The sequence below is a fragment of the Perognathus longimembris genome, chromosome 4, assembly GCF_023159225.1.
Source record: "Perognathus longimembris pacificus isolate PPM17 chromosome 4, ASM2315922v1, whole genome shotgun sequence".
NCBI lineage: Eukaryota > Metazoa > Chordata > Mammalia > Rodentia > Heteromyidae > Perognathus > Perognathus longimembris.
Genome location: NC_063164.1, coordinates 12,169,092 through 12,192,313, shown reverse-complemented (window position 1 = coordinate 12,192,313; position 23,222 = coordinate 12,169,092). Strand labels below are relative to the sequence as shown.

At 44.9% G+C, this 23,222-nt stretch overlaps 1 protein-coding gene across 1 annotated transcript in view; it reads left to right on the top strand.

Annotated features, from left to right (window-relative positions):
* Positions 1-23,222, top strand: part of Sgpp2 (sphingosine-1-phosphate phosphatase 2) — an 80,722-nt gene that overhangs the window by 27,318 nt on the left and 30,182 nt on the right. The window contains exon 2 of the mRNA XM_048344668.1: positions 11,395-11,553. Coding sequence (XP_048200625.1) covers positions 11,395-11,553 — 159 coding nt within the window. The remainder of the gene's footprint in view (positions 1-11,394; positions 11,554-23,222) is intronic.

The following is a 23,222-nucleotide window of genomic DNA, read 5'->3' as shown; positions in this document are numbered from 1 at the left end:
ATGTAGGGTGGGAGGAAAAGTGGGGGGGGGGAATGAAGGAGGGGTAACACTGTTCAAAAAGAAATATACTCATTATCATACTTATATAACTCTAAGCCTTCTGTACATTACATTTGCAATAAATTCTTTTTTAAAAAAAAAATCACAAAAACACAAGAAAATCAGAGGCCCACTCTGGGTCAGTGGGTGTAACATGGGCTCGGTGGAACGCCCTTCCACGTCAGTCAGTGTTCTTCAGAATTCAAAGCTCTTCCTGAGTTTATTTTTGTGACAAGTGGCTTTCAACACAGCCTTCCAGCGAGGAGCTATGATTTAAAGATGTGAGGAAATCCATGGAATGTCCCCACGTTTTCATGTAGACGCAATGGAGGAACCACACGGTGGTGTGGGAGGAGGGGCGGGTTGCGGGGAGACACTCCCCCTCCATCAAGACCCTCTCCACCTGTCCCATCGCGGGAGGGGAGGCCAGTCACCCCTGGGAGTGGATGGATGGGGGAGGGGAAATGAGTCCCAAGCATCACCCAGGGCCAAGATGGCTCCTCTGGGCTGTGGAAGGAGAGCGCTGGGTTTAAGAAAAGAAAGGGGGCCTCAGAAAAGCACCTGTGTGCTCCCACCTGCTTCTTCCCAATGCATATTCCACCTAGGATGGGCCTGGCTAAAGAAATGGCCAAGCTCAATAGCCTGCACCTGTTAGCCCCGAAGAAGAAGAAAACAGGAGACCTCAGATAAAAACTTCTTGACTTCAGTAACAAATTAGTTAGACTTCAGGTTTATTTTGATTTAAATGGTTGCTTTAAAAAAAAAAAAAGCCGGGCTGGGGGTATGGCCTAGTGGCAAGAGTGCCTGCCTCATATACATGAGGCCCTGGGTTCGATTCCCCAGCACCACATATACAGAAAATGGCCAGAAGGGGCGCTGTAGCTCAAGTGGCAGAGTGCTAGCCTTGAGCAAAAAGAAGCCAGGGACAGTGCTCAGGCCCTGAGTCCAAGGCCCAGGACTGGCCAAAAAAAAAAAAAAAAAGCCTTTGCATGTGAAAGATGACCAAGGTAAACCCCTTACACGTGCCTAAATGATTGTCTTACTGTGCGATGGTACCTTTCCAAACTTTAGACAATGTTTTTGAATGTTGAAGCTTAATTTGGCGGTGGAGGAGACTGAGAGGAGGAGCATGAGTTCAAGGCCAGCCTGGGCTACATAGCCAGACCCTGTCTTGAAAGAGAAAGGGGATGAAGGGAAAGAAAGGGAGGGGAAGGGAGGGGAGGGGACAGGAGATTGAAGAAGGGAGATACTTAAGAAAGAAAGAAGACTCAAAGCAAATGTTTTGGGGACGCGGTGTCGGTGACAGAGCGCTCTTGCCCAGTCATAGACTTAGTCCCCTGCATGGGGGTGGGGATTCTTTGCAGGGAATTGGCCTTAGGAAGCCACAGTGCCCTGGGTGAGAAGAGGCTGAGCCAGCTCTAGCAAGTTCTGCATTCTGTGTGTGTGCCTGGGGACTGGCTGGGGGGTGAGGTGGAATTCCTGGATTAGAACTAATGAACCCAAGTTTATAAGATTCCCTCTTGAACATCATATAGCTCTTCCAAATGTCATTTTGATAAGTTAATATAAACGAATCAGAAACATCTGCGGCAAAAAAAAATCCCCACGGAACACACAAGGGCTTAACAATTAAATGGAAGAATGTTTGGCACAATGTGTTTTGGGTTTGAGCGGATCCAAAATGTTTTTGAAAACCAGTTCAGTTCCTAAGACATTTGGGGAATTTGAGGAGCAGCTGGCTCGCTGGCTCCCTTTAGAAATGGCACTGGTTATTTCTGCTCCTCCTGCAGCCCTTGTGTGTGAGGGAATTCTCCACCTGAGGCCCAGTTCTCCCAGGAAGGCACTTGCCCAGCTCACCTCCTGCCCTTACCCCGCCAGCCCTTCCACTCTCTTCCTAAGCAAATCCAGGGTGTGTTAGACAGACACAAGCGTTAGAAGCAGCAATCCAAACCAGCGTCTCAGCCATCCTCAAGACTCATTTCTAGATTCAGGTGGAACTTAGTTCTCCATTCTAGGCTAAGCTGAATTGCTCAGGATGTTAAGTAGCGCTGCTCCATTCTTCCTAATGGCACCCAACCTAAATGCAGGTCCCTGAGGAAAAGGGAGAGGGAAGACATCAGAGGTTCCGACGCTGAGAGCAGAGGGAAACCACACTCCACTTGTGTGAAACGCTGGAGCTCGCACCCAGCTGACCATACAGGCCAGAACAGGCTCAAGCTAGGCCCCTCAATCTTCCTCCACCCACCTTCCTCCAATTTTTGGATCCCTCCCCCTCCCCCTCAGCAACCCCCCCCCCCAAACCACACGCCTCCCCAGGGATCCTGACAAATAGCAATGAAGCAGATGAAAGTAATTTGTGTGCAGTTCCCTTTCAAGCTTTTATTGGAAGAAGTTGTCCTTCTATTTTATTGACTTTCAGTCTCGCCATCGTGAAATTTTAATCACCCCAACTGGGAGCAGACATTGGTTAGGTTGTCTGACTTGTAATTCTAGCTGTACTCAAAGATGAAAGAAGAAACCTTCACACATTTCTCGTTCCTTGAACTCTGAGGGACACTGTCAGTCTTTCTTAATAATTACTATTCAATTTTCTTAATAGGTTGGAAAGTCTCCATCCCCTAATCTTAAAAAAAAAAAGTAATTAAAAGTGATCGAATCATATAAGTCACTAGATTGATAGAGTAGGGATACCACATGTCTGCTTTATGGTGGCACTGATGTGTCTAGCTCAGTGGTGTGTGTGTGTGTGTGCTCACACGCACGCACACCAGTCTTGGAGCTTGAACTCAGGACCTGAGCACCGTCTCTGAGGTTCTTTTGCTCGTGACTAGCACTCTACCATTTGAGCCACAGCGCCCCTTCCAGCTTTTTCTGAATAGTTTATTAGAGATGAAAGAGTCTCACAGACTTTCCAGCCCAGGCTGGCTTCAGACTGCAATCCTCAGATCTCAGCCTCCTGAGTAGATAGGATGACAGGCATGAGCCGCTAGAACTCTCCTCCCCACTATCCCAATAGCTTTTAAGTCCAGAATGGATAATAATATTTCTCCACTGAATGTATTATGTTTTAATTTGTTTACTTTTTCTAGTCCTAGAGCTTGAACTCAGATTTCATGCGAAAAATGCTATATAGCACCAAGGTATATTCTGAGCCCTCACCATCAAATATTAAAAATCAGATCTTGGCAGTGGCATTTCAAGTCCATTACCCTAAGCTACTCACAAGGCTGAGATCTGAAGATGAAGGCTCAAAGCCAGTCCAGGCAGATACATTTGAAAGACCTTTATCTTCAATCAACCGGGAAAAAAAACAGCTGGAAGTGGAAGTATAGCTCAAGTGGGAATGTGCCAGTTTTGAATAAAGAAAACAAAATTAAGAAGAATTAAAGCAGGAGTTGATTCCACTTCTTCTGAGCCAAAATTTGCTTTCATCTCATCAAAGTAGAATCAGTTACACTCTTTTGTGTGTGTGCGAGTATTGGGGTTTAAACTTGGAGCCTGGACATTGCCCCTTAGCTTTTTTTTGGCTTAAAGCTGGTACTCTACCACTTGATCCACAGCTCCACTTCTAGTTTTTGGTGGCTAACTGGAGATGTATCACAAGATCTTTCCTGCCTGGACTGGCTTTGAAGTATGATCCTCAGACCTGAGCCTGGAATTTTCAGACCTCACTAGCCAGGATGACAGGTGTGAGCCACCAGTGCTCAGGGGGTCATACTCCTTTTGAAAGTCTTGTAGTGACTTCATGTGTTTTCTGCCTCTATTCCCACGCTTGGCTTGGTCTAGCTCCTGTCCCTAACTTTATCTCTGTCCTTCCCTTTCTGCGCCCTCCATGGGCCAGCACAGAGCTGCTTCCTACCCGGGGACCTTTGCTAAGAGCTTTGTCACTGACCTGCGAAGCCCAGCAGGGCCAGCTCCTCCTCTCATCCAGAGCTTGACTCACAAGCCAGCTCCTGCCTGGAGTACATCCCTAGACACAATGACGTATGTATTGTGTATTGTCCAGCTTTCATCACCAAAGTTTGGGTGGTGATTGGTGTATGCGGACACGGCCTCTGTTTGGAAAAGGATTACTGTTTTCAATCTTTGAAACGATGGGCATTATTGGCGTTTTAACATGGCCTCTTATCATAGCTTAGAGAGAGAGCTTGTTTCACTAATAATTCCATCTCTGTGGTAACTATGGGCACGCTAGGAAAGCCCAGCCACTCAGAAAGAAGTAGGGTCACCAAAGCTTTATAAAATAGATCTTCTGTTAGAAGAGAGATCAGATTCCTCACAGTGGCCCTTCCTGATCTCTAGGTTATAGATAAGAAATTCTAGCTTAAGACATACAGGTTGTGCGAGTCATGCAATTCATCAAAGTAGTGTTTTAGTCCTTAGTCGTCTGTCTTTGGGGACACTGCTCTGCTCTATGCCAGGGACCCTCGTCCCCAGGGTTCTATCAATTCCAAATAATACCTGTCTTCTCCCACAGTCCAAAACATCTGAAGAATCACCCGTTTCACCAGATCTGGACCCAGCATTGTCTGAAGACAGCCTGAGGAGCTGATGGTGTGAATGAGGCTACAGTCCTGTTGGGTTTTTCAGGCAGAGGCTGAGGTTGAAAGCATATCGCCCATCATGGCATGCACCTAAACATGGCATTTGAATGTCCCAGCCAAGTTGGGTTTCGTCAAGTGTAGAATTTCCAGGATCCTTGGCCTTCATGTGAAAGCCTTCCCTTGGGTTTTATTTTCCCTTTAAATGTACACGTAAACACTGCCTTCAATCTCGTAGAGACCATAATGACAGATGTTTCTCCAGCTGAGGTCTGAGAGCTTTGTTGCTGAGCCACAAAAGCACATACACCCCTCCTCCCTTTTTCTTAGGGTACTGAGGTTTGTTTTTCTGTATCACCGTGTCCTGAGAGGATAGGAATGCTTTGCAAACTTCATGACTGCTTCTAGACTAATTTTGCATCTGTCATCCAGGAATGTATGGAAACCTCTCCCAAATCAAGGCCAGGAGCCCCCCCACCCCCACCCCATGGCTCACTCTCTCCTGCTAATTAGTGAAGCATTTGATCAGACTGTTTGAGTTGGGCATACATTGTTTACCCTCCTCCCTTTGATACCTTCTATGGTCTGCGCCCAGTTCCTGCCCTGGGGCTGGAGGACCTTACCCCACCCTCACGTACCCACTCTGCTTTGTCACCAGCATTTTTTTTTCTGTGGCTTTGGGCACCATATTGTCTTAACCCCAGCCAGGACTTACTCTAACACTGAGGATGACGTTGGAGAGTCTCTTACTTTTGTTTCATAAACCATGCCTTACTACTCAAAGTGAGGCCATGGGTCATCAATGGGGCAGCATGGTGTGATGTGGGAGTTCCTTAGAAGTATGTAGTGCACTTGCCCCAGGCCAACTGCATAAAAAAGAAATCTATAATTTCAGCAAGATCCCCAGGAGACTCAGAAGACATTGGGAATGAGAAGTGCTTTCCAGAATTCCTCATTGTTTCCGCCACCACCATTATCATTACCACTACTATCACCATCACCACCATCATTTCCACCCTCTTTTTCTCCACCATCTTCCTGACTACCCCCACCACCATCATTGTCATCATCATTGCCTACAGCTAGGTTATCCAGAAATTTCTTTGCCACTGGCACTATGTCACTCAATCCCTTCCATATGTATGTACTGTTACTCTTCAATTTGAGGGGGGAACTTGGGGCTCGGGAAGCTCATGTAATCTGTGTGCAATCTTTCCTGGAGTAAGAAGTATGACAGCTCAGCTTCATTCTGAGACACTTGGCCTCCTGTCCTCTGTCCCTACCGACCTGTGTTTGTGGTCTGCCTTCCCTCAGGCCCCGGGCTCTGCTCTTTTCTCCTGGTCAGACCACTCTGTATCCATTCAGTTCCCTCCCATTCATCTAGAGGAATAAAATAAATTTTTAAAAACCCACCTCTAAAGCCAAGCCTGTAAAATAAAAATAACAGGATGCCATCGTTTTGGATGAGGCTCCTGCTGTAACCTCCAATAGACAAGACTAAAAATAAACATGGAATCATTCACCCCAAAGGAGCCACTGAAACTTAGGTTCTTATCCAATGTTCTGAGACGTCAGAGGGACCAAGCAACATTTCTCAAACAGACCAGTTTCAAGTGGCATAGTGATGAAGTTCCCTCCGTCCTCACAGGAAACACTGTCATCTGAACACCAAGCTCCGTGCTCCGTGTTAAGCTCACCAGGGGCCCTGCTGGTACTGCCTTCCTGTCCCGGCTGTACAAGGAAAGCAGCTTTGGAACAACCAACCCACTTGGGGCTTTTCTGTCTGCTTTTCTGAGCATCTTCTTGCTGTAAAACCAACCTCTTCTGCCTCGCCAGTCCCCGCACTCCTTCTATTTGATGGAACAAAGCCTTGCCTGACCTTAGAATTGAAAAAAATAATGTAAAGCCAATTAAGATCTTTACATTGTAACTTGGTCCTTTGACAAACCATTGTAAAGGACATACTGCTTTCCTGTCACAGAGCTTTAGGCTTAACACCACTTTTTAGCTAAGTGTGTGCCAATTTCATTTCTTGCTGTCCTAGATTTCATCTTTTCCACCTTTCATTAAAAGCAGCTTGCCTAGAGTAGCAGATTACCATCCTCCCGGATGTAGATTCCTTCCAGTTGGTTAAGATAGTGCAGTTATCTTGAACTTGACCTTTGGAAGCAAATTCAACATTTGTAGCTCTACAGTGAACAACACAACCAAAGAGAAGTAACATGAGCTCCTGGTGACTTTGATCCAGTTGACCCAATCTCTGAACAATGTCAAGGCTGTATATCTCTAGCTTCAGTCCTCAAGGTCAAAGGTTAATTACAGGAAGGTGATATCTGAGTCCCATAGAGATTAAGATCAGTTGTTTTCAGATTGATCACTGAGCCACACTCCCCATGCCCTTCCTGTGGGGGAATGGGAAAGCCCTAGAATAAAGGAGGGGGCCCCCCTCTCCTAGCCTTCCTCACTTTCAATTAATGAAGACAGACTTTGAGGCTTATATAAATATATAAAAGGCATTATCTGAGGATTTTCCTGCTCCTCCCCCCATTTTTTCCTATTTAAAAATTAGCAGCTGAGGCCAGGCCTGGTGTTTCGTCCATGGAACCCCAGTCCTGAGATGGCTGCGGCAGGAGGATCACCAGTTCAAGGCCAGCCTGGGCTATGCAGTATGACCCCAATCTCATAAAAAAGGAATGGAGGCTGGGGCTACGGCTGAGTGATAGAGCGCTTTCAGAACATACTCCGACTCTGTCCTCGGCAAGCTCTGCAGGTGAAGCCTGTGAGGGTCAGAAGGGCAAATGCACCTCTCCAAGGTCACACACTGTTTTAACTAAAAGCTATTTCTTGTACTCCTCCTCTGGAAGCGCAGAGGCCAAGGCCGGGCTGCCTGCCAGGTGTGTCTGCTGTCTGGCTCGGCTCTCCTTACCTCCAGTGGCGCTGACCAAGGCACATTTCCTTGGTCTCTAGGACTTCTTGGGGTGTGTTTAGAAAATAAGCCACTGCTCAGGTGTTCCGGGCAGAGCTGCGTCAAGAAGTCATCCTCTTCTGGCTTTCCTGATCGTTCCCACATTGCAAGCGGCCTTGGTAGAGACTCTGAATGCACTGCTACCTGCAAACCAGGTCAGCACTCCCCGCCGCCAACAGCAAAGGTTCTGAAGACCCCGTTTCGAAGAATCAACATTTAGAGAATTTATGACCAAGTAGAGAAGATACGACTGGGTGGCTGAAATCCCAAGACAAATGTCTTATGTGATAGAAAATATGAATACCAGGAAGCATTTTATGTATTCATTTATTTGAACTGCGAGCTTGCCCAGCTTGCGTGCTCTGCTGGTGCCCTGTCACTTGAACCACACCTTCAGCTGTACTTCTTGCTGGTTATTTTATTTATTTGGGAGGAGGGAGTCTTTTTTGTTTTTTTTTAATATTATATTTAAGTCGTACACAGGAGTTATCATTCAACAATGCAGCTTATGAATACAATGTGTCTTGATCGAAGTCATCTCTTTGAACATTCTCATCATCACTCATCTTAATTTTGTAGGATATATATTGGTTTTGAACTGTATTCTCTCCCTCCACTCTGCTTTTTTTACTTCATTTGTCTGTCCATTTCCCCTTCACCCACCCCATCCCTTTCAAGTACCTGTTTCCTGGTGTTTTTGCTGAACTATCATTTTGCCTTTTTAAGGAATTACACTGAGTTCTCCTCTGAACCTACCCCTATTTCTTTTTTAAATTGAATTTAACCTTTTTTTATTGTTATCATAAAGATGAGATACAGAGGAGTTACATAAGTCAGGTAATGAATATTTTTCTTTTTGGACAATATGGAATCTTCTGTATTTGTTAGCACACTTGCATACCACCCAACGTATTTACTTATATATTTATAAACTAATTCTAGCTTCCACATATGAGAGAAAACATGCAACCTTTGTCATTCTGGGCCTGAGTAATTTCACCTAAAATGGAAGGACCTGGTTATTTTAAAGACAGAATCTCTCAGAGCCTTTTCTGCCCAGAATGGCTTCAAACTTTGATCCTCTGGAAATCAGCCTTCCAGGAAGCATAGATAAGCGTGACCCACCAGTGCTGGGCTCTTTTATTATAGTAGCAGAAAATGGAACAGCAAATCTTTTAAAGAACATTGGTGGGCAAAGGGAATTACAGTATGGAAGTCATAAACAAAAGAGCATATACGATAGATGGGGTAAACTTGTTCAAAGTATACTGTCCACATCTGTAGAATTATCCCAGCAAAACTCCCTTGTACTATTAATGTATACTCATTTAAATATACTAAAAATAAGAGCTGCTCTCCATCCATCTCTCAGTTGAATGCGTCATGCTCTTTTAATCCAAAGATGCTTGGGATGTCTCCCAAGCATGTCCCCTCGGTACCCAGCCCCCAGAACCTAGGTCATAAGCCCCTTGGGCATGGCCAGCTGGGATGCAGAAGTAGTCCTGGGTCTTGGATTCCCTCCTTCCCCTCAGCGGTTACCCTTCACCTTGCTGCCATCCTGCTTTATCCATTATTTCTATATCTAATCCCATTGCTTCTCTTTCTAATGCTTCCAGGAGAGCAACACAGACATGAAATCCTGGCTCTTCCCTAAGCTCTATCGATGTCTTACACACTGAAATTTCCTATGAGTAAAACACACTTTTTTTTTTCTGGAAAAGACAAGTATAGATGACTTTGCTTGGCTACCTACAACCCCCAAATAGTTGGTAGCTAATATGGACCCTTGGACTATTTATATCACATATAGAGAACTTATCTAAGAAAACCTTTGGGTATTCTATATCTGTGCTTAAATTTTAAATTTCACTGTCGGTTTTCTTTATGCTCAAAAATAGTTAACTTTTAAAACTACCTCTTTCTAGAAAAAAATAAGACCAATGTGATTTTTGTGTTTGTATCTTCCTATTTTATGACACCCTTATACTATGCCCCTCATGATTCTGAATAATTATCACTAAAAAAGGGTTGTTGAATTAAATTGGGAAAGAAAAGACTTCATTCTAGCCAGGTGCTAGTAGATCACGCCGGCAGTCCTACTACTCAGGAGGCTGAGATCTGAGGACTGAAATTCAAAACCACCCCAGGCAGACAAGTCAGTGAGATTCTTTTCTCCAATGAACCAGCCAAAAGTGAAGCTGTGACTCGAGTAGTAGAGTGTTAGCCTTGACTGGAAAAAGTAAGGGAGAACTTCTCTGGCCCTGAGTTCAAGCCCTAGTATGGCACAATAACAAAATAACACAAAACAAGAAAAACACTTAATTCTACAAGAAAGAATTTCTGAGTGGTTGTAAAAAGCATATGTAAACATATTTAGTCATATGCAACCCCAACATAGTTGGTTGTTATCTTTGATGGCCTTTTTGAATGTTTACCAGGATGAAGTCTAACTTTGACAGAGTTAAATCGCGAGAATGTGAGGCCAGACTGGCCTACATAGAGAGACCCTGTCTCAAAATAGAAAAATCTACTTTTCAATTAATAGAGAAGCAATACTCTTGGATTTTGACTATTTAATACACAGTAATGTAAAGTGTTTTCCATTATTTTAGATTGTTTATTCCAGTTTTAACTCTCTTGAGTCTTTTCTCATAACCCCTGCCCATTATCAGAATAAGAAGAAGGTAAAAGGCAATGGGAAAGGAGTATATTTTACAGTGCCCAGCTGTACTTGGTTTAAATTCACCTAGGGTGTCACAGGATCATGGAGTTTACCTTATCAGTCTGATTTAAAAGATAAACTAGAGTCAGGCTTGGTAAATCACACCTGCAATCCCAGCTACTTAGGAGGCAGAAAGCAGAGGATCAAGGTTTAAGACCAACTTTAGTTATCAAGACTTTACCTCCATAGAAGTGGGATATGGTTCCATCGGTGTCACAGGTGGAGATAAGTGGGCAAAAATTGAGCCCAGCCCAGGCAAAAGCTCAAGACCCTACCTGAAAAAAAACACAAAACTAAAGTAAAAGCTTAGAGACCTAAAGCATGGCTTAAATAATAGAACACTTGCCTAGCAAGTGTGGGGTGATAAATTCAAAATCCCCAATACCACCAAAGTAAAATAAAACGTAAATTGAAGTTCAGATTTAAGTGAGATTCTAACATGACCTATTGCTGCTCAACAAATTATCACAATTTAGCAGTTAAAGATCACAGAAACATATTCTCTTAAGCTCTGGGGATATTATTGGCTAAACACATGGTGCTGAGGCTGTTGTCCTTTTGTTTCCTTGCTTTTACGAGCTTTTAGAGGTCATCTGCATGATTTGACTCCTGGCCCCGGCATCCCACCCTGAATGTCAGCAGGGCTACAGCTTCAATTGCTCTGGCCTTGACATTGCTGCCTCCTTCCCCCTTATTAAGGATCCCTGTGATTACATTGAGCTGACGCAAGCAATCGAGCTCAACCTCTCCATCTCAAGGTCATCTGGCTAAATTGCATTTGCAAAGTCCTCTTTGTCATATCAAGTAATACAGTCACGGGCCTCAGGTATTCGGGCATGGATTTCTTTGAGGAAAGCCTTATTCTCTTCATCACATTCTGGAGGCTATAGGGAGCCCTACCACAGTGGACTTGCTCCCAATGCCCAGCTTTCCTGTATATGCAAGGAAAGAACCAGCTTTATTAGCCTAGAGAGATAGTTGCTGGACATATGCCCAGACCCCTAGGGATACCCGGAGGTAGCACCCTGCTGATGAAAGCCCCTGAGTTTTAGGCTGGGGTTTCTCAAGCTTGCCCTGTAATGAGATGCAGAATGAACTCACAGAATCATCTACCATTTGTCTTGCAGGCTTATGTACAGGACTACATCGTGAAGAACTATTTCTACTATTACCTGTTCCGATTTTCATCCACTTTGGGTCAAGAGGAGTTCTACATCACATTTCTTCCATTCACTCAGTGGAATATCGATCCTTATTTATCCAGAAGACTGGTCATGATATGGGTTGTAAGTACTACCAGTATTTACTAGATACTGATACTTTTCAGACAACTGCCTGCTATTGCACATATGCTCTTTTTGGTTTTTGGTTTTTCTTTTGGTAATTCTAGGGATTGTATTCAGGGCCTCTAGCTTGCCAGGCAGGGGCCCTACCCCTTGCGCCATGCCTCCATCCATTTGTTTCAATTTTATTTCTTCAACAGGGTTTCCTATTTTTGCCCATCCTGGCAGCTTCCTGAGTGGCTGAATCACAGGGACTCACTCCCGTATCCAGTGTATTCGTTGATAAGATTTCCCAATAATTTTCTGCCTAGATATGGCCTTGAATCAAGTCACTCCTGATCTCTGTCTCTTGAGTTGCTGGGACTCCAGGTATGAGCTGCCATGCCTGATCTGTTATTTTTATATGTTTTTAACCACTTAGAGTAGAATTTGCTGCCTAATATACTTTGAAAGAAGCAAACGGAGCCACCAACTAGCCATTTCTTGCACTCTAATGCACCTCTCTTCATTGGTGACAAAATCAGGAGAGGAAAGAAGTAACATGCAGAAAACTGAAGAGTTTTCTAGAACCTGTGTAGGGGAATGAGATACATCCTCGCAAGAAGTGATTTTAGTAAAACCTTGACCCAAATTAGAGACTACAAGCTACTAAGTAATAATTCAAAGCAGCTGTAGGCAACTGCTCTTCATATACTGGGGCGACCAATGTGCAGGGCATTTCCCGTGTATTGGAGTCAGCTGTGACCCACAAAAACCCAGTGACAAGTCCAGGCAAGTAGGTAGGACCATTTTTCTGCCATTTTTCTGCCATTTTTCATGATATCCTAACATTTAGCTGTGTTAAGGACCCTGTGATTTGTCTAATTGGGGAAGATGATGGGTTGACTGGGGGAAATAGTAAGTATTCGATGAATGCTATTATATATATATATATATATCTTATACATTATAGAGATTGTATATAAGTAGTTGTACAAAGGAGTTACCATTCACAAAAGCAGTTTATGAATACAATACATCTTGATCAATGTCACCCCTTTTGAATGCTTTCTTTTTGTAGGGTGGAGTCAGGTGCTGGGATTTGAACTCAGGATCCATCACTTACTAGGTAGCTACTCTACCATTTGAGCCATATCCCCAGCCTAGATGGTTGGGTATGTGTGAGGTAGCAAGGCATGCAATAAATATATGGACTCTGGTAATAAATGTCATACATCTGTGCTCTGGTCCTGAGCCTCAACTTTCTTGCCTGTTAAGTGGGATAATAAGGTGCATCCCAGAGGGTGTGAACTGAGATAAGGGCCTGGCTGGTGGAAGAACTGACAAGTCAGTATTGGAGCAAGATAACAGTGACTGGTCCTAAATGCCTAGGATTCAAATACCCATTAATTCTAGCACTAGAGGTTGCTTAGCTGAATCAATATTCCGTTCTAAAGTCTAAAACACTTAGGTATAAAGGAGACATTCTATGAACTGAACCAAGTAAATTCTATCTTTGGGCTTTGTTTTTGTCATTTACAAAACAAGTAGGCCTGATTTGTGGAGGGGCAGGGGTCATTAAATATTAAGGGTCTGGGAAGAGAACTCAAACAGCTCTCCTGAATGGGGGAAGGCAGGTTACGGAAGGAGGGGTCTGCGGGGAGTCATTCACCACATGGCCATTGGGGGCGCTAGGGAGCAGTAGCCCCTGCACTGTACCCATGGCTACCTTTGGGGGAAAATGGACCTAGAATTGTAAGATCTTCCTGTTTCCCCTATGACATCCATCAGTTTTTTGGTGTAGCTTTACATTGTTAAAAAAAAAATGCTTTTCAGTTAACATTGTATGTCAGTGGACCAGCTTTACAGCTTGAAATCCAATTGCATGAATGTCCCCGGGTCAAAACCTCTAACTTGAAGGACTTCCCGGGTCTTACAGTTAGGATTATTTGTCCCCCAAGTTCTTCCTGACTCTTTAATCTTCTTCCTCTCAAAAAAAATTTATCTGCCGCACCTTCCTATCCCTCTCCCTATACCCCTCCCCCACCCTCTTCTGATGTGTAGTTTTTGTCAAAAAGTATGATTGGAAAATATTGATTATAATAAGAATTGCAAATCATGGGCCCAGGGTCCCCTCTCCTCTTGAGGCCTTCTAGGGGTAGAGCAGCCACTGCAGGGGTGCAGAAGAAGCAAAAGCCAGGAGATTTCTTTATCTTCTTAAAATTGGAAAACCCATGAAATACTTATGGTGCTTGAGTTGAATTTATTTTCTATTTATGTGTATATACTCTTATGTTTCATATAAATATATTTTGATAAATATGTGTTTATATATGTCGACACCACTCACCTTTCTCCGCCCCCCCCCCAAAAAAAAATAAAACCCTTTCATGGCAGTCCACCAGGGCAGATGTTGTAAAGTATTTTTAACATCCGGAGAATTTCTTATGAAGTGCACATCAGCACAAGGCCAGTTATTTGCCCACAGAAGGCAAAGGACTTTCTCTGAGGGCAAGGAAAGTTTTTGGCTTTGGCAGGAGGCTGGGACTGGAAACCCTTCCATTGTCCTTATCAGATGCTATTTCAAGCGTTGAGCTCCTCATTTCAAGTGCCTGGGGCAGAAGGACGAGTGTTTTGTCAGAAAGTGAGTGGTAAAAGCTTTGCTAGGGAAAAGCCAGCCCAAACTTTTGGATCTGCACTGTTGTCCTGATGTTAGAGGGTCAGGGCAGCGTGGACGGGGTGAGGGTGGGCTTTCCTGCCAGTTGTTGTGTGTGAAGAACTCTGGCTACTGCACAGAGGGAGAGGGGAGGGAGGGAGGAAGGGAGGGATGGAGGGATGGAGGGAGGGAGGGAGGGAGGGAGGGAGGGAGGGAAGAAGGAAGGAAAAGAGGGAGGGAAAGGCAGGTACACCCTGTACTTGTGCTGGGGAGAGGTAAGGAGAGATCTTGGTGGGGTTGGGGGGGGAGGGGGTAGAGCTGGGTGAGGTTGTCTAGTACTTGGGCCAGCCCAGGCCATCAGCTTCCTGTGAGCCAGCTCTTCCAGGTAAAGCACATCATTAGATGAGTGACTGACTGACTGCCTCTTCAAGGGGTGGAGAGTCAGGAACGTTAAGGACGTGAGGACAGAGTTTGAAGACATAGCTGAGTGCTGCAGTCTTGTGCCTATAATCCTAGCTACTCAGGAGGTAGAGATGTAAAAATGGTGGTTCAAAGCCAGCCTGGGCAGAAAAAGTCTGTGAGAGTCTTATTGCTAAATAAATAACAAAAGGCTGGAAATGGAGATATGGCTTAAATGGTAGAGTAGCAGCCATGAGCAGAAAAATCCAAGCATTTGGCCCTGAGTTCAAGCCCTAGTACAGACACAATTTTTTTTTTTTTTAGTCATGTCTTATCTCACCCAAAATTCTTTGGAGCTTTCTTCTTTAGAGCCAAACCCAGTGTCCAATTTTGTGTTAATTGAACAGTTATCATCTGTCAAGACCCAAGAGATTTCATTGCTCTATTTTTATTTTTATTGTTTCTGCTTCTTTGAGTCTATGTAGCCTAGGCTGGATTTGAACTTTCTGCCTTTGCCTCGGGGTTTAGTGCTTTTAAAAATAATTTATGGTATCAGAGGTGACTTGCACTGTCAGATGTAGCTTACCAGAATTTATGGTTCTGTTAACCACTTTCTGTGACAGCTGTAATTGCTTGCGCCTCCAGGAGTACATCTTTTATTAAGTATCTACCTTCACTGGAACTTGATGACAATACAATCTTATAGGTTGAGACAGTAATATCTCAAATGATAGTTATGGCATAGTTGTAGCACCAAGCCCATTTCACAGGTCACAAAACTGAATAGAGAAAGGTGAGACAATTTTCCAGGTCCCAGTGAATTAGGTGGCACAGTGGGCCTCCTCCGCCCTGGCCTTCCTCTGGCCCAGCCAGGATTCCATCTTTTTTTTTCTTTTCTCACATTGCACAAGGTTCATAAAGGGCAACCACTGGCTTTCTTTCATTTTCTTCAGGATGTTGAGACTGGAACCTGATGCACTGAAATGGCTTGTCCAAAGTTTGGCTGTTTTGGGGATTTCCATGATGACAGTTGTTAATCCAATATTCTGCTTTTTGACAAGCCAACACTATTTTGTTCCCGCCTCCCCCAAAAAATCTAGGTCAGCTTTTATTAAATGAGCTGAAAGATACCAGTTCTAATTTCCTGATTCTGTACCCTATCAAGTTAGTTCATCTGTCTCTGGGCTAAGAAGAATCCCGACATCAGGACAGGAAAGCCAGGCCTGTGTTCCTTGCTGAGATTTTCTAGAAGGGGATGAGGGAGAATGATGGAAGGGCTGACATTGGTTAAGATGCACTGTATGTATCAACTAATATGTTGAATTGAAACCCCTTCGTACAACTATGCAAAGATTAAAATAAAAATTAAAGGGGCTGGGGATATGGCCTAGTGGCAAGAGTGCTTGCCTCGCCTATACATGAGGCCCTGGGTTCAATTCCCCAGCACCCAATATACAGAAAATGGCCAGAAGTGGCGCTGTGGCTCAAGTGGCAGAGTGCTAGCCTTGAGCAAAAAGAAGCCAGGGACAGTGCTCAGGCCTTGAGTCCAAGCCCCAGGACTGGCCAAAAAAAAAAAAAAAAAAAAGAATAAATAAATAAAAATAAAAAAATAAAATAAAAATAAATAAAAATTAAAATCCCCATAAGGAGAGGTGGAAACGTCAGAGGATAGGGTACCACCCCAAGGGGTGATTGTTTCATCTCCTGACTTCTACTTTGCATAATGACATTTGGACCAAAAATAAGTAAATAAAAGCCTTAAAGTTACATTGCTGCATTTTTTTTTTTCCTGTACTGGTCCCGGGGCTTGAACTCAGGGACCAGGGACCAGGGACCAGAGCTTTTTTGCTCTGGGCCACCTACGACATGGAGCCACAGCCTCACTTTTAGTTTTCTGGTGATTAATTGACAATAAGAGTGTCACCGACTTTTCTGGCCAGGCTGGCTTTGAGCCTCAATCCTCAGATCTCAGCCTCTTGAGTAGCTAGGATTCTAGGCGTGAGCTGCCAGGCCTGGGCTTACAATGCTGTATCTTCTAAAGGCTTGAGGTCATTCCTTTGAAAAGGGATTTCTTTTGAGGTTCCAGAGAATTCAAAGACCAGACCCTTCCAGGAAACTCCTGGGCTCATAGCTATGGTTCTGCGGTGAGCTATGATTTTCTCTCTTCTCTGCTGTTGTGAGCTGGAGACGCTGCTCCCTGTAATCCATGCTTTCCCTGTGTGGCCAGGTCACACAGTTCCATCCACCTCTGACTAGTCCATAGACTGCTATGTTGGGTTGAGGAGAAATGTTAACTATGGCCTCAGCACTACAGAGAACGTTGTGGAACTTCAAAAGATCTGGGACCTAATCCTAGCAGTGAAACCTCGCTCAAGGTGCTTCAAGGTTCTGGCCTGCATTCTGTCCCACTGTGGGATCAAAGAGCCAGCTAGAGATCCCTGGAGATTCATCACACAGTCCCCTGGGTCCTGCAAGACACTAGGAAGAAGGCCTCCAGCTGGATGGAGGAGGAAGAACAAAAGATGAGTGGGTGGTTTTTTGTTTTTTCTTAAAATAAAGGAAGGAAGGCATAACTGTCTCTTGTCTCTAATTGTAACTGCTTGGGGGGGGGGGGTGTTACAGTTCAAGACCCACCCTGAAGAAAAGTTTACAAGATTCCTTTTCAAAGAGCAGGATGTGATGATTTGTGTTGTATTCTGGGGAGCAAGAAAATCCACCCAGCACTGTTAAAGGTGACAAATGGGTTTTATTAGTCAGTTTGCAACTGCCTTGCTACTGCAGGGCTACCCCAGAGCTAGGAGCAGTTGCAGCCTCCAGGGGGTGAGTTTCTTTCCTTTCTTCCTTTCCACAGGCTTCTCTTGTCCACAGGCCTCTCTGCAGGCCTCTTGTTCTCCACAGGCCTCTATTCTTCCTAGGTCTCTCTCCTCTCTGAGGGACTCCACTTTCCACGTGGCTCTCCGTGGGCCTCTCTAGTCTCCTTGAGGCTCTTTGCTCGGTGGGCCTCCGCTCTCCACGGGCCTCCGCTCTCCACGGGCGTCTGCTCCGCTCTCTGCATCCGCTCCAGCTTCGACAAGCACCAGGCTTCAGACTTTCCCACAGGCCTCAGGCTTAGGACCCCTCTGCAGGCCTCTGGCTCTTCTCAGCTCTGCTCTGCTCCTCTGTCTGCTCTCCTCGGGCTTCTGGCTCTCAGCAGGCCTTGGCTCTCCAGGCCTCTCCTCCCTTCCAGCCCAGAGCTAGGCTGCTCTGGCCTCCATTCTCTGCAGGCCCAGACTCAGGCCTCCCTGCACCCACAGGCCCAGGTCAGGCCTTTCCGAATCACAGGCCTGGGCTTGGCCTCTCCTGTCAGAAAGTGCCTTGCTTTCTCTGAGCCTCTCCTTACCCCGAAATCCCGCCCTCTTATGTCCCCCCACTGCCTGCAGTCTGGGGGTGGTGGTTCGGGCCCCTCAATGTGGGGCGGATCCCCTTTTACTCTCCTCAGTGGGGTGTGGCAATGACAACAACATGGGGCGGGGCTTCCTGCCCCTCCTGCCAAGTTATTACAGTTTGTGCCTGTTATCCTGGCTACCAAGGAGGCCTAATGTAGATCGGATGGCTGGCTCGCAAGTGGACATGTGGGCGGGAAATGAGGCCCTATCTCAAAAATAGCCAACAAAAACCAGGCCTGGAGGTGTGATCAGAGTGTCTGCTTAGCAATTGGTAATATCTGAAGATCAAACTTCAATCCCATCCAAAGGCAGGAGTGGGGCGGAAACAGACGCATTTTCTCTCTTTTGTAAAGTGATCACATCTGCTCCATGAATCTCATCAATATCCAAAAGCATGTTTGAAATTCATATCGAACCCAGCTGCTAATCACAAGACTGCCTACTGTTTGTGTTTAGCACAAATGAAGGAGTACGCTACAGGAAATTTCTTCCTTGTTGGGCAAATGCAAATTCTTTAGTACATGCTAAATTTTGGCAACTAAGAAAGCCAAAATGTCAGCACAAGATTGCCTTTGGCAGGGCTGTCCTGATGCTGCTCTTCCGATGTGAGCTTGGAGAACTCCAGTTTAAATGATGATTTACCCCATCTCTCAACACTTTGGTTCTCAGCAGCTAGAATGGTACCTACTAGGGAGCTAGTGTCACGGTGCTGTAGAGTTTGGGATATCGTTTTTTTTTTTATAAAGGAACTCCCTGAGTTGGTTCAGAGGGAGACTGTCATAGACAACACATCTACAGTAGTCTCTTTGCAGCTGTGAGCAGCCATCGGGTTGTCTGACAGGAAGTGTCACCCGGTTGCTGACTGGAGGAACCAGCCTGTCTTGTTCCTGTAACTCACAACCCCAAGACCTCATAGATCTTAGTGCCCAGTGATGACTTTCAGTGTGATTATCTCCTAATCTTCTGTTCCAACTGCTACCACCAGTCACTTCAAAAGACAGCCTGGCTTGTTAAATTGGTTCTTGCATGAGATTAATGAGTCTTTAAGCAGTGTCAACAAAGGCTGGATTGTTGCCATCCAGAATGTGCCTTGGCTGCAGCGGGGTCTGGCGTCGGGGATTCTGCTGAGCCCCTCTGAAGTAGAGTTGGTCATTTAGCCTTAGTTAAATATTAAGTGAATGACCCGACTGGGCTGTTGTACTCACTGTATTAGTTTGCTTTTGAAACACAATGATGAACAGTATTGGTTTTAGTGTTGGGTGTGGGGTTTTTTTTCTATTTAAATGCCTGAAAACTCATGTAGATTTATCACTATTATTCCCTGAAAAATGTAGCCTCCCTTTCTGGTTTAATGATGATGAATGGATATCAAGCGTGGTAGTGCACGCCTATAATCCCAGCATTTGGATCATAGAGGCCAGGGGATTATTTCACTAGCCTGGGCTAGTATAATCTTGTCTCAAAAGAAAGAGAAAGAGAGAAAGGCAGAAAAGATGATGCTGACTGAAAAATATGCTCATCTTCTTTCCTTCTGCCCCTATTTCCCCCCCTCTAAAATGGAGATGCCATGGATTGAGAAGAGTGGTCCTCACTAACAAATGACCATCGCCCAGTGCACCCCAACTATCCCTATTATACTTCCTTATTATGTGGGTGATGGCTTTACAGCTTAGCAAGATATACAGTGATTTCCAGTACCAGAATCTTGGCGGGAAAAACATTTTGAGAATGAAATTAAGTTGAATCTGCTAAAATGGTGCAAGGAACTATGTGTCACATGAGGTGTTGATGTGGAGTTTGTCCGTCTGTCTGCCTTTCGCCTTTGTCCTCGTTATTAATGTCGTAGCAAGAAAAACAAATAGATTTTTCCATATAGTATCCAGATCCAAAACCAAAGCACATCCTGCCAGGGTCAAGTGGAAGAAATCTGGCTTCTCTCTTGTTATGACGGGACCTGCCCCAGCCCATCACCCATCGTGAGATCCGCCCGGAATGGGATTTGCAAGGAAACCATACAGGACCCAGGACCAGATTGTCCCTCTGCCCATCCTTTCTTTAAAAAAAAAAAAAAAAGGAAAACCAACCACTGGTGACTCATACCTATAACCCTGTCTACTCAAGAGGCAGAGATGTAAGGATCAGGATTCCAAACTAATCCAGGTAGAAAAGTCCAGGGACTTTTATCTCCAATTAACCAGCAAAAATTCAAAAGTGGAGTTGTGGCCCAAGTGGTAATGTGCAAAGCTTGGGTACAAAAGTTAAATAAGAGCTCAAAAGTACTGGAACACTCTCTCCCTCGCTCCCTCCCCCCCCCCGTCTCTCTTCTCTCCTCTCTTCTCTCTCTCTCTCTCTCTCTCTCTCTCTCTCTCTCTCTCTCTCTCTCTCTCTCTCTCGTGAGCTAATCAATAGAAGAGAAAAAGCACCAATCATTTTGTAGCACTGTCTTCCAGAATGGATGGGATTCTCCTCCCAGCGACTGTTTACTGAGCCTTTGCTCCATGCCAGGGGATTTACTTCCAAGAACCCCAGTTCACAGATGAGAAGGCTGGTGGTCACATGGCTCTCTCCCCTCCCACCTGGTCCCTCACCACCCTGTGTGTCCTCAAGTGGCTACACTTCCCCTTCTTCCTTCACCCAACTACGCAGAAGCAGGCTCACCTGATTGGCTGGAAAGGCTCCACGTCGCATCACAGGTGCGCTACCCATCCACAGCTGCCCCACGTCAGAATGTCCCCACTCCAGAATCTCCCCACGCCCTCCTTGCAATGCTTTGAGCAGTTCCAGGAGACTCCTCTGCCCTTTTGCTGCTCTTTGTGCTTCCTGTTCTTTTTTTTTTTTAACTTAGCCAAAAGGCCAGAACATTCCAGAAATATTGCAGGATAGCAAAGGGCTTTGGTACACTTGACTCAGAGCTAGAGGCCACAATAGGGCTGCCTGCTCATTCGTCCTGAGGGCTTGGCCTTCACTTCCTTGCCTTATTTAGGAAAATAACCAAGTAGAAATGGAGTGGGGAAGAGAGCGTCCTTTGGTCCTTTGTCCCTCTAGGGACATGAGGCTTTGACCTATGGGGTGGTGGGACAGTTCTTGTCACCATGAATGATCCCAGGTTCCTTTATTTTCCCAGCATGCTAAGCCCGTGCAGCCTTGGTGAGAAATGAGGGCCTTCAGTTTCATAAGTTGTGCTCTATCAGGTCCCAGCTGGGAAGCCAAGCTCGGTGGGTTGGACCACACCAGTCTCCCTGTGGGCAACCAGATGGAAGAGAAGAGGGAGGGCTTCTTAGGGAGACAGTGGTTGCCTCTCCCCTGTGTCTGTCCTCAGGACACAGCCCTGAGCCTCTCCTAGTCTAATCATGAAGGCATAGATAGTAAAATCCAGCATATAGCCCTTGTTCGGAAAGAGAGGAGGGAGGGGAGGAGGGAGATAGAGAAAGAGAATATAAAGTTATTGTTTGCCTTTCAGATGCTCAGCTTTAACTAGAAAAAGATGTTGCATTTCTGTTCCTTTTAAAATTAAATTTCTTCTGGCATTCACAGGCACTGAACTCAGAAGGGGGAAGTGTGTTCAGTTTGCAAATGCTTTTTGAACACATAGCAAGTTCACTCTGGAGGATGGGCAGTGACAGTCTGCAGATTTTCCCCACACTCTGTCTTGGAATTAGCAAGTCATGAGCAACAGAAGACTTGCTTCCTTTTAGACTCACACCAGTAAACAAACAAAGGCTAAATGAGTAAAATAGGAGAACCAGTTTCTCTGATTCGGCCTTCATAGAAGATCCAGGCAAGGGAGAAATGAAACCGTGCATTTAATACTGTCTCTACATTTGGTTGCACACCTGTAACAGGGCAGCCAGCTGTAAGCCACAGCTTCTTAGACAGGTAGCTTGTGACATTAGAGACTCATCAGTTGTTAGCCTTTGTCTCCATCATGGGGGAAGGCATTTAGCTACAAAGGATTGACTCAGAGAGATGGATTCAAAAATCTACTTTATTCTGAAGCCAGAAAAAAAATCTATATCTTGGATTATATATTATTTTTGTGTGCGCACACACACACACACACACACACACACACACACACACACACACACGCCAATCCTGGGGCTTGAACTCAGAGACCAGGTGCTGTCCATGAACCTTTTGTTGTTGTTGTTGTTCAAGACTAGGGCTCTACCACTGGAGCCACACTCCACTTCTGGCTTTTGGGTGGTTCCTGGGAGATGGGAGGCTCATGGACTTTCCTGCCTGAGCAGGCTTCAGAATGATCATCGGCTCTCAGCCTCGTGAGTCGCTAGGATTACAGTCATGCACCAACAGGACGTGGCCATTTCTTGGATTTCAGAGAATTTGTTCAAAAGAAGATTCAGGGGTTTATTCACATGGACTGGCTTTCCAAATACACTCAATATTATTTGGCACCTTCGCCTTTCTGGAGACTGAATTCTGAAATTTAAACCTAGATTTATACTGTAGTAAGCTTTTGAATGCATGTCAAAGACTGGCTTTTACATAGTCATGAAAAGTCTGGTAATGTACAAAGGATGTTTGACTGTCTTAGAGGAAAATCAGAAGAGTTTTAAGATCCAAAAGATTCCATCAAGCCCTAAAAGTCTGAGTTATAGAAAAGCAGGGTTTGGTCTTCAGAGAAAATGTATTGAAAGGGCTAGAAGCATGGCTCAAGTGTTAAAGTGCCCGCCTAGCAAATTTGAGGCCTTGAATTAAAACTACCAAAAGAAAAGAAAGGAATATAATGCATAAATAATCTAAAAGGCTATGTTCACAGGTGTGCTAATTCATCATCTGGCTGTGTTTGTTACACACACACACACACACACACACACACATATATATTCATTTTGAATGACTTTATATACATTTCTGAAAAATACGTTGAGGAATTTTTTTTGTAAAAATATGAAACCACTTAGAATGTATCTAGGGTGTTAGTGTGTGTGTGTGTGTGTGTGTGTGTGTGTGTGTGTGTGTGTGTGTGTGTGTGTGCTGGGCTGGAACTTAGAGCCTGGGCACTGTCCTTGAGATCTATCTGCTCAAGTCTAATACTCTACCACTTAAGACACAGCTCCCCTTCAGCTTTTTGGTGGTTAATGGGAGACAAGAGTTCCCTGACCTTCTCTGCTGGGCTGGCCTCAAACCAAGATCCTCAGATGTCAGCCTCCTGGGTAGCTAGGATTACAGGCATGAGCTACTAGCACCTG